This window comes from Chenopodium album, chromosome 15, assembly GCF_948465745.1.
Source record: "Chenopodium album chromosome 15, dcCheAlbu1.1, whole genome shotgun sequence".
Lineage (NCBI taxonomy): Eukaryota > Viridiplantae > Streptophyta > Magnoliopsida > Caryophyllales > Amaranthaceae > Chenopodium > Chenopodium album.
In genome coordinates, this window is record NC_137848.1 from 6,235,372 (window position 1) to 6,246,349 (window position 10,978).

Genomic DNA, 10,978 nt, shown 5'->3' on the forward strand with positions numbered 1-10,978 from the left:
AGCGATTAATTTATGAAATTGGGACTAGTTTGCATCGATTAAACGTATTATGTCCGCTGGGACTAGTTTGCATCGATTAAAAATTATTGTTAAGAAATTATTACTAATTATTGATATGAAAAATTAGGGTTCATATGTATTTTAGGGATATTTTAAAATCAAACGTGTTTCTAAATTATGATTTACAATCCTAAATTGAGCATGTATATTAGCTCTATATAGAGTTAATCAATGTAAATAATGCTTAATTTGAAAAATTATCTCAGTTTGAAATTTTTTCCAAATTTGGGATAAACCCTAAATGAAGAACAACAAATTATAATTGACACATTTCCTCAAAAAAATAAATAAATAAATTATAATTGACACATATTAGTGACTTAATTATGTTCGTGTAAGCTTGAATTATGTTAAATCGACTACTAAATGTTTTTCCCTAATCTAATTTTAATTTATGTTGAAAAAAATCATTGAACATGAGAATTGAGGAAGAAGAAAGCATGACGATGTCATGTATGAGAGCTTGGGAAATCTGGTGAGAAATTTTCATGTTTTTAAAAATAGTAGGTGGTACAAAAAAAATAAAATGAAATAAAATAAAATAAAAAAATGTAGGTGATAAAAACTAAAACAACAACAATAGTAGGTGGTTAAAAATAAAAAATAAAAAATAAAAAATAAAAAAAAACATTATTTTTGAATTTATGGGCTCCTAAATAATTTTTAGATTAGAGAGATATAGAACTTGAATGGCAATTGGCTATTGGCTGCTAACTGTTTAATTTAGCTTGTTTGACTGACTGTTAGTATTGGTTGTAACTAGTTATTTAACAATTTGTTGTATGTAAATATGATAAGTAAAATCATGGTTGTAACTATGTAAAATAATCTTAAAGGACATTATTATGTGTTCGTTCTTATTCAACCTAAGATTATTTGTACTGATTGTGGTAGAAATGATTAAAAAATATGCATTATCATGTATATGTTGTTAGATTAGTTACAAGTTTACAACGGATAATTACATAATATCAACATTTAAAAATTTATACATATATTAATAGAAAAATTAGAATATTAATGATTACATGCTTGATCAAAGGGAGAGTATTCATGAAATTATGGTTGAAGGAAGCGGGCCAATGAAAGATGATGCAATGTCATAATATGTGTGTGTGTTTTTTTTTATATCCAAAACGTATGCGGGCTTGATACTCATTAAAGGCTTGAAAGGGTTTGATGAAGTTTGTTGGAGTGGGCTTGAGCTATCGCAGTACATATAGGCTTCATTCTCCATAAAAAGGCGGGTTTGATGATTGAAGTTTTGTTTAGCAAAACATTGTGTCATGCATATTTGTTTTTTTATTTATTAAAGGTAAGAAATTTCTAATGCATCAGAGGAGGTAATAAGGTACAAAGATTTGGAGGTACAAAGAGTAATATTCATGTTATCACAAAACAAGATAACTTACATTTTCGATTCATTCAGCTGCTCTGTTTATTTCTTTGTAAACGTGATTAATTTCCTATTGTTAAAACTTTTGAAGAAAAACGAGGATGTCAACAATAATATGATCAATTTTTCAATCGATTACTAGAAGATTATCTCCTTCAATGAGTAAATGTTGAATCTCATGCTGAAAAGCAAGAAGGATGTCTTTATTGTCACTTGATCTTTATACTTCATACGAAATATATTTTTATATCCACCTATTTATTGATTTATTTTATTTGTTTGTTTGTTTTTATGATAAATAAAAGGGTCGTCATCCTTTATCTTATCCTTTCAAGGTATAAGAATACTGAGTAAAAATGTAGAAAACGTGAACGACATACATCAATCGAACATTCGAACCATTGAAGTGGCAATACTGCATTAGCATTCGTACTACCACTTCATTACTCTACAATAGACCTAGTTATTGGGCGGGTTGGGTTAGAGTCAGTGCGGGTTGGGTCAAAGAGGGTATATATTATAGAGCCAAAAGTGGGCAGATAATAAACTGGTAAAAAACTATCAATTAAAATAAATATCAGACTAAGCCATAATTAGATACATATGAATACGAAAATATGCATGTAATTTTTTTTTAACATAGTATATTTTCTTTATGTTTTAAATTGGACAAATATTTTGGCCCTATATTGACCCTACGCAGTAAGGAGCTTGTCCATAAAAAACCGTACGTGTCCGTTAAGGGTCATATAAGCTTGGCCTTTGCCCTATTATCATTGGGCTACTCTATCCAATAACCAGGTCTACTCTACAAAAATAAGTCTAATAATCTAATGGACATTGTAATATATCTATCTATTTGTATTAATCTATACTTAGTATTTAAAAACACAAAAAACAAATCATTCATATGCCAGATGTCATTACAAATCACTAATATGTCGCATGTCATTCTCCTTAGTCTTTCCTTTGTTGTATTCCCTTTTTAATAAAAAAAAAATTTAAATAAACATATTGTACTCCCTCCGTTCGTGAAAGACTCAGTTTGCATTTGTGGTTTCCAATAAACATCTTTGACCATAAATAAATAAATATATATATATATATATATATATATCTTCAGCTATGTATAAGTGACAATTATACAAAGTTGATATTTGAAAAATATATAATAAGAAGAATCTAATAACATCCCATATGCTAATTTATTTATATTGAATAAGACATAAAATGTGTAGTCAAAGTTATTTTATATTGACCCCATGAATAGTAAGTGAGTCGAACTTTTAGAAACGGGGCTAATATAATGTTAATGTCTTTTTGCATTCTGTAACTTGCAAATTTAATTATATAGAATGCATAAAAGAAACGTGTCAACTAAAAATAAATTTTCTACATGGAATGATCTTGAATTAAAATAAATAAAAAAATTAATTAAAATAAACATATTACTTCTTGTACAATGTTAATGTCTTTATGCCTATTGTGATTTGTGAATTTGTTTCTTGTGAGATGTGGTACCAATATATGGGTGGTAGCGGTAGCACTGACAAATCATTTAATGGATGTAACCATGTACGACATACGATGATACGAAGTACATATATATGCATGTATGTCCCGGGATTCTGATCCCTAACGCCACCCCACCCCACCCCTCACTTTCAAAATACTTAGACGGTTGATAATCCGTGTTAGATGGACATGTTAAAAGTTTCTGCCCGATAAAGCTTGGTCTTCTGAAATTATTGAACAGTACACGTGTGTGGACAAATTGGACAGAGACCAAATATATATGTGGAGGACAATTACTTGACGAGTATTGAACTAATTAATTACCTGAATTGTTCAACTACTCCCTTCGTCTCCAAAACTTCGACCCTTTTGGGTTGATTTCGCAGGTATTAAGAAATTTAATTTGCAAGTATAAATATATGAGAAAGCACAAATTACAATAATTTGTAATTAATACCTAGAGAGAGAAATTGATTTTTGTCCTTCACTGGTTTTCTAAGAAAAAACCTTTAGATTTTTTATCTTTATCCTATGCCCAATAAAAATATTTGAGGAAATATTATTAATTTCATGATATTAATAGTTATTGAGAAAAGCAAATGGGTCAATTATTTTAGGATTAAAATTAGGCCAAAAGGGTCAAAGTTTCGGGGACGGAGGGAGTAATAATGAATGTAGAAAATACAATATATGTATATACATAAGTAATACTCGTACATTCTTAAAAGTTACTCCTTTCATTTTTAAATACTTGCTCCATTTATCTATACGCTAAATTATAGGAGAAATTAAAGAAATTAATAAAATATGAAAGTAGGGGGAAAATAATAAAAAATTAATACGAAGTATGACATTAGAGCAAGTTTAGCCCCAAGTCTTAAGACATGGGGTGACATCATCATCTTGAGTCTTAAGACTTATGTTTAAGACTTTTTCCATTTTTCTTCTTAAATCTCAAGCAAGTCTCAAGTTGAGTCTTGTAATTTCAAGACTCAATTTAAGACTTGAGATTGGAACCCACCTCACTTTTATTTTTTTTATTATTATTATTATTATTTACACTTTTTTACATATAATATGTCATATATTTGAATCTTAGGATTAAAGTGATAAATTTGTGCAAGTTTTAGTGAGGCTTAACAAGAATTTGATGATATCATTTTCAATGGAAACCACCAAAAATAATGTCACATCAAAGTCATATATTTGACTTGGGGTTAAACTTAGTCTTAGTAAAATATGATTTATGTTGGGTCCACTAAATAAGAAAAATAATCTAAATATTGTAAAAGAATTTCAAATAAGAAAATGAAGTAAGTATTCAAAATGATCGAAAAAAAAGTAAAACAAGTATTTAAAAACGGAGGGAGTAAAACTATAAAGAAAGTGGGAGTGAGGGTAGGTTATCATTCCATATACTAAGTACGTGCAAGATACAAATAATAAAACACCTCCTTAATCCTTATCCTTCCAAAGAAATCTAAAAATGGGACATCACCTTATCCTGTCATCATCAACCATCCTTGTTACCCTCCTCATTCTCTCTCCTCCCACAGCTACCGCGGCCTCTCCCGTCCTAGACACAGACGGGAACCCACTCGAAGCAGGCTCACAATACTACGTCCTAACTTCAGGCAGGGGAGCAGCAGGCCGCGGTGGCTTAACAGCTGAACCCGATCTTTACGAGGGCATTTGCCCTTGGTATGTAGGGCAGTATTTTAGCTGGACTAAACAAGGTAGCCCCGTAAGTTTTCATCCTGCAGACCCATCACAAACGCAGCTAACTCTTGGCGAAGACGTCAACATTGCCTTCGGACCAAGCTACGTCTGCAGAAACCAAGGGGTGTGGCAGCTAGGAACCAATGGTAAAGTATTCTACTTAACTACCAACGGAGTTATCGGAAACGCGTCGAATAAGGCCGATTGGTTCAAGATCGAGCAAGCTTTTGGACCTTCATCATACAAGATAGTTTACTGCTTTGCAACATCTACTGTTACTGATAGTTCTCAGAGGAGTGAAAACTGTCAACAGTTCGATGCTACGTTACCCGGGCCACCGGGTTCAGACTGGTCATGGTTAAAGTTGGTGCCCATTGATGATCCTCTTCCCTTCTTTGGGTTTGTGTTCAAGAAGTTTACTAGTACCAGTACTACTTTTATGAACCCCAAGTTTACTACATACTAGTAGTAATTACTCGTAGTAATCACTATGTAATAATTAGTGTATGTTCCGCCGTTCGATCGAGTAGCTAGCTAGCTTGTTCTAGCTAACTGTAACTCGTGTGTTACGTACTCTATGTTGAAATAAAATAAAGGTAAGGCCATCCTTCTTTAAATTATGACATATGGAGTAGTATTTTTTGGTTAAACTAAAAAAAAAAAAAAGGAAAAGCTGAAAAATTATGTTTTGATAATTCAAAATTCACAGATTTACAAATGTCTTAATTACAACCAAACATGTTTAGCTAATTTCTAGGAGAATTTTGATGTAGGAATTATATTCCAATGAACTGTGAGTGCCTATCAAATTTATTTCCGATCCCACATCAACCAAACATTATCATAAATTGAACTATAATAATGTACTCGCATCTTATAGTCTTATCCTAATCTGACCTTGGTATTGATATTTGTAACAATTATTTGATCTTGACTTTTCAAAATAAATGTGCTACGGAGTATTTGATTGGTATATTTGTTGATGCGAAATGTTGACTAATAATATATTTAATGGTACAAAAATTTATATTATGAAAAGTCGATGTTAAAAAATTATACATACAATTATATTTAATTTTATACTTTCTCCGTTCTTTTATTATTGCACAATTTGTCTTTTTAGGAAGTTTCACAAATATTACACCATTTCCTCATTAGGAAAGAAATTATTTGTGTTCACATTACAAATACCCAACATACCCTTGTTTTTTCACACTTACTTTTTAGTTTATCAATATGTCACATGACAATTTTGTATTTTTATCTTTTTCTCTCTTACTTTTTTCCACTACCAAAATATTTATACCCAACTCCTATGGTGTAATAATAAAAAAACGGAAAAAGTATATATACTCATATAAAGAACAAATAAAAGTTAAAATGATAAATAAATAAACAATTCGAAAGTTAAATTAGGACATCTAGCTATTTTGAAACAAGTATGGTTTATGCAGGCTACTTGAATGTTGTAGCTGAGCTTTTAATCTCTTTGTGGCCTAAAGATAATAATTATGTTGGTTAATTAGTTTGTTTTTTTTTTCTTTTTTTTTTTAATGAAAAATGTGAGGTGTTGTTTGGTTGGAGGTAAAAGACATGGGAAATTCCATTTCTTACTCCCTCCGTCCCCAAAATTTTGATCATTTTGGCCTAATTTTATTCCTAAAATTATCGACCCATTTGCATTAAAATACCCACCAATTTACAACAAAATTTGTGCAAAATTAGCTTCCCTATATAAAATTTTGTTTTTTCATGTATTTTTAATACTTTATCTCTCTACTTTTTTACAAACCCCATGTAAATTTATCTTTCTAATATGTTTTTATTTCTTTTTATTTAAGTTTCTTAATAACCACAAAATCAACCCAAAAGACTCGAAGTTTTGGGGATTGAGGGAGTAGGAAATAAGATATAGGGGTGTTGTTTGATTGACACAAAATTATCAAATTGGGGGAAATGGAATTTCCAAGGGAAGTTTCAATTCCCATGGATCATGGGAATTCACTTACCAAGCCCCCCTTTGATAAGTCACATTTCCCATGATTATTGTGGGGACTACTAGCATTATTAACACTAATAATTTAATCTCTTTCTTACTCTCTCCAAATTAATCAAAATAACTAGTAAAACATAGGAAGTCAATTCCTAGAAAATTTGAGTTCCTATGTTATCAACCAAACAAGATTAGGCCAAAACCTAGGTAAGTGAAATTAACGATGTTATATGTTAAACTCAAGAAATATTTGGAGAAAACGGCTTAGCCTTTGCATTGATAATAATTACATATATATATACACAATACAATAGGAAACTTAACTTGCCTAAAACTCCTAACAAGATAAACTTAACATAAATACAATATTAACAAATATAACCAAACTGACTCTAATACTCCCCCTCAAATTGGAGCATGCAAATCGCGAATGCCCAACTTGCGTAACAAAAAACCAAACTTCTGACGTCCAAGAGCCTTGGTTAAAATATCTGCCAACTGATGACTTGTCGAAACATAGGAGGTAGAAATATTACCGTTTATCAACTCATCACGAACAAAATGACAGTCTACCTCAATATGCTTCGTACGTTCATGAAATACCGGATTTTTCGCTATATGCAAAGCCGACTGACTATCACAAAACAACTTCATATGCTTTGAATGATTGACACCAAGAACAAATAACAACTGCTTCAACTATTTCAACTCACGAGTAGTGAGAGCCATAGATCTGTATTCAGCTTCAGCCGAGGATATGGCTACAGTAGGTTGTTTCTTAGTCTTCCAAGAAACAGGGGAACTACCTAAGAAAACAAAATAACCCGACAAGGAACGCCGAGTCAACGGACACGCCGCCCAATCACTGTCACAAAACGCCATCAAGCGTAAATCCTTCATAGGTCGCAACAAAATACTTTGTCTTGTACTACCCTTAAGGTAGCGCAAGACACGAATGGCCGCATCCCAATGAGAAACCTGTGGAACACTAAAAAACTGTGCCAAGACATGCACTGAATAACTCAACTCGACAAATATACCAACCGTCCAACCAACGGGCTGGGAAGCGGACTGGCCAGTGCCTCGTTGCTGCTGGGCAAGCGCCTGGCCAGCGGATGCTGGCTGTCCTACTGCCATATCTGCTGCGTGGGGGGGGGGGGGGGGTGGCTGGAGGCAGACTGCTCCGCAGCCTGGTCGCAGCTGGGCAGCTGCTCCCGCAGCCTGGTTACGGGGTGCACTGTTTCGGCCGCGGCTCCTCCTCCTTGCACATCAAACGATCCTCCAAAAAATTCGGTATCCTCATCCCAAATCGGCGGAGTCGAGAAATACTTCTCCCATTGCAATCTTCGTTCATCTGGAAGAGACTCAAGGTAAGGGAATTTATCTTCAAAAAATTGCACATCCCGACTCACAAAAAACTTATTCGTCTCCAAATCATAAAGACGCCAACCCTTTTTTCTGTGAGGATAACTAACAAAAATACACTTACGACTTCGAGAATCAAACTTGTCCTTAACCCGAGGACGATTTGCAGCATAAGCAAGGCAACCAAAGACCCGCAGACTATCATAAGAAGGTGACTGGCCAAACAAATACTCATGAGGGGTTTTACCTTTCAAAACTGGAGTAGGAGTGCGGTAAATGAGATGGACCGCAGTCATAACACACTCATCCTAAAAATACTTGGGCAACTTTGCCTGAAATCAAAGAGCACGAGCCACATTCAAAATGTGACGATGTTTACGTTCAACTCTACCATTCTGCTGAGCCGTGTCAACATACAACGTTTGATGCAGGATGCCCTTCTTTGCAAAGAACGACCCTCAACTGAGAAACTCTTGACCATTATCACTACGAACCACCTTCACTTTCCGGCCAAATTGTGTCTTATCCATAGCACAGAACTTACGAACCAACTGAGAAGCCTGATATTTACCAACCATCAAAAACACCCAAGTTGCACGTGAAAAATCATCAACAATGGTTAGGAAATAACGAGCATCACAACTAGAAACAATCTTATTCGGACCCCAAGTATCACAATAAACTAAATAAAAAATTCCAGGTGCTTTATTCATACTTAACGAAAAAGAGTTTCGGGGTTGCTTCCCCATAAAACAAATAGAATAATCAAAAGAACAAACAGAGTCACTACTATAAGTACTACGACTACTAGAAACTCCCGGAAGAGAGTTCACAACTTGCATTAACGGATGCCCAAGACGCCTATGCCACAACAAACTTGCATCTGAAATAACCACTTTGTTCGCGCTGCAGATTCCGAGCACGAACCGGACGAAAAATATAGACCCCATCACATTGGACCCCCGCTCCAATCAGGTTCCTCAAACTGCGGTCCTGAATAATGCATAGCTTGTCAGTGATCATAATAAAATAGCATTGTTTTTCTAACAATTGAGACACAGATAACAAGTTGCATTTAAGAGCAGGAACATATAAAACATTATCAAGAGTTAAATTATCAGACAAAAAAACTCTTCCTTCCTTCGTTGCCATCGTGCTCTTCCCATTGGGCAAACCAACAGGCGAAGAGATGTCATGTAAATCAGTGAAAAGATCAATATTACCAAACATTTGATTTGAAGCTCCAATGTCAATGAGCCAATCAATGGAATTATACGTACCAAGTTTGTTTCCATCTGACGAAGAACCAAACTTGGCACCCTTTACAGCAGACATGAGTTCCTTCCATTGAGCATCAAAAATCGTAGGAACACTCCTACGATCAGAATCAGAAACCGGCTCATTATTACCACGAGAGCTACCAACAGAGCCAGCAAACTTACCCTTGCCCTTACTAGACGATCGACCACCACGACCTCTACGCCCCCCACCCGGGAAGCCATGAAGCTCATAACAATGGTCCTTATCTTGACCAATCTTCTTACAATAAGTAAACTCCATCCGTTCGGAAGTTCGACCGGAAGCCGTACTTATTGCATTAAAACCAACAGTCGCAGAAGAAGAAGAGGTCTCATGTGCCTCAGACACAGATTGCTTACGCTCATCAGCAATAACCTTAGCATAAGCAACATTCATAGAAGGCAAATAATCACTCATCAACAAATTAGACACAATAGAACTAAACTTCTTAGGGTCCAAACCAAGACAAAACTGATGCAACAACTCATTCTCATGCAACTTAGCATATTCTTTCACAGCGGAACAAGTACAAGCATGCAATTTCACATAATTAGACAACAAATTCTGCAATTTATTCAATTCACCATAATAAACTGCAACAGAATGACCTCTTTGCTTACAATCAGCAATATCAACATAGGTTTCCTTATTAGTACACGTACAACTATATTAGAGCAGGTTTTCCTTCAACCTATTTTTTTTCTCCCTACATTATTCTTATGGCTACTAACACCATTCCTAATGATGTTGAAGCTAATTATGCTTTGTTCTCAACCTCACTAATATTCTCAAACTCAATTCAACCAATTATTTATCCTGAAAAATTCAACTTGAGACTATACTTGTGGGATATGACCTTTTCTAGTTTCTTCACGGATCTCACCCTGGCCTCCTCCATCCATATCTTTTATATTTAAGTCAAGTTTATATTACGGATTAGTAAAAGATATATTTGATTATAATATCACTCAAATATACTAATGTGTATAAATTATACTCCCTCCGTTTCATAATGTTAGTCCCATATGGAATCAATCACATAAAATAAGAAAAGAAGAGTATTTGAAATCTAACGTTAAAGTACAGAATAATTCATAATTAGTTTACCTTATTTAAGTTTTTTGATTTTTTTTTTTTGGGGGGGGGGAGGGGAAGCATAAGTCGTAAATGCATAATTCAAGGTAGAGATTTTTTTACTTAGAATCATGTCATCAATCCACAACCAATTAATTTCAAAAAGATTAAGTTAAAAGTGGAACATATTTCATATGGGTAGATCTTTTTGAAACACTCAAAATATTATATGGGAATAATATTATGAAACGGAGGGAGTATATCTTATTTAAAAAATATAATACGGAGTACTACATCCACTTTGTTAAGTGTTACATTTAAACGATCTCCAATTCACTATTTTGACCATTAATTTATACATACATACATATATATATATATATATATATATATATATATATATATATATATATATATATATATATATACATACACACACACACACACACACACACACACACACACACACACACACACACACACATATATATATAATTGTGCATTAATTTAAATTATACAAAGTTGATATATTGAAAAGTTATAACAATTTTAATTTA

At 33.6% G+C, this 10,978-nt stretch overlaps 3 protein-coding genes across 3 annotated transcripts; 1 reads left to right on the top strand and 2 right to left on the bottom strand.

Moving 5' to 3' along the window:
* The first annotated feature begins 4,376 nt into the window (after positions 1-4,376).
* On the top strand, positions 4,377-5,313 carry LOC145581721 (21 kDa seed protein-like). The gene has a single exon (XM_081638749.1). It carries the CDS (start codon positions 4,458-4,460, stop codon positions 5,154-5,156), a length of 699 nt encoding a protein of 232 aa, XP_081494875.1. The 5' UTR covers positions 4,377-4,457; the 3' UTR covers positions 5,157-5,313.
* Positions 5,314-6,922: 1,609 nt separating this feature from the next.
* Positions 6,923-8,344, bottom strand: LOC145580671 (uncharacterized). The gene is made up of 4 exons (XM_081637798.1): positions 7,913-8,344; positions 7,500-7,679; positions 7,139-7,382; positions 6,923-7,020 (listed from the first exon to the last, which is right to left on the bottom strand). Exons 1-4 carry the CDS (start codon positions 8,342-8,344, stop codon positions 6,923-6,925), a joined length of 954 nt encoding a protein of 317 aa, XP_081493924.1.
* A 162-nt stretch (positions 8,345-8,506) lies between these two features.
* LOC145580672 (uncharacterized) lies at positions 8,507-10,249 on the bottom strand. The gene is made up of 3 exons (XM_081637799.1): positions 10,190-10,249; positions 8,942-9,992; positions 8,507-8,730 (listed from the first exon to the last, which is right to left on the bottom strand). The coding sequence occupies exons 1-3, from the start codon at positions 10,247-10,249 to the stop codon at positions 8,507-8,509; spliced, it is 1,335 nt and encodes a 444-aa protein (XP_081493925.1).
* Between the last annotated feature and the right edge of the window lie 729 nt (positions 10,250-10,978).

What these genes read in the sequence shown, in the direction of transcription:
- LOC145581721 (XM_081638749.1), top strand. Translation starts at nt 4,458, where the DNA reads ATGGGACATCACCTTATCCTGTCATCATCAACCATCCTTGTTACCCTC.
- LOC145580671 (XM_081637798.1), bottom strand. Translation starts at nt 8,344, where the DNA reads ATGACTGCGGTCCATCTCATTTACCGCACTCCTACTCCAGTTTTGAAA. An exon ending in CGGCCGAAACAGTGCACCCC is followed by an intron (nt 7,680 to 7,912) that starts GTAACCAGGCTG and finishes GTCTTGGCACAG; the next exon opens with TTTTTTAGTGTTCCACAGGT. An exon ending in TCTTGGACGTCAGAAGTTTG is followed by an intron (nt 7,021 to 7,138) that starts GTTTTTTGTTAC and finishes TTATCTTGTTAG; the next exon opens with GAGTTTTAGGCAAGTTAAGT.
- LOC145580672 (XM_081637799.1), bottom strand. Translation starts at nt 10,249, where the DNA reads ATGGATGGAGGAGGCCAGGGTGAGATCCGTGAAGAAACTAGAAAAGGT. An exon ending in GAAAAGGTCATATCCCACAA is followed by an intron (nt 9,993 to 10,189) that starts GTATAGTCTCAA and finishes TGTACTAATAAG; the next exon opens with GAAACCTATGTTGATATTGC. An exon ending in TCTGCAGCGCGAACAAAGTG is followed by an intron (nt 8,731 to 8,941) that starts GTTATTTCAGAT and finishes TTTTTTATTTAG; the next exon opens with TTTATTGTGATACTTGGGGT.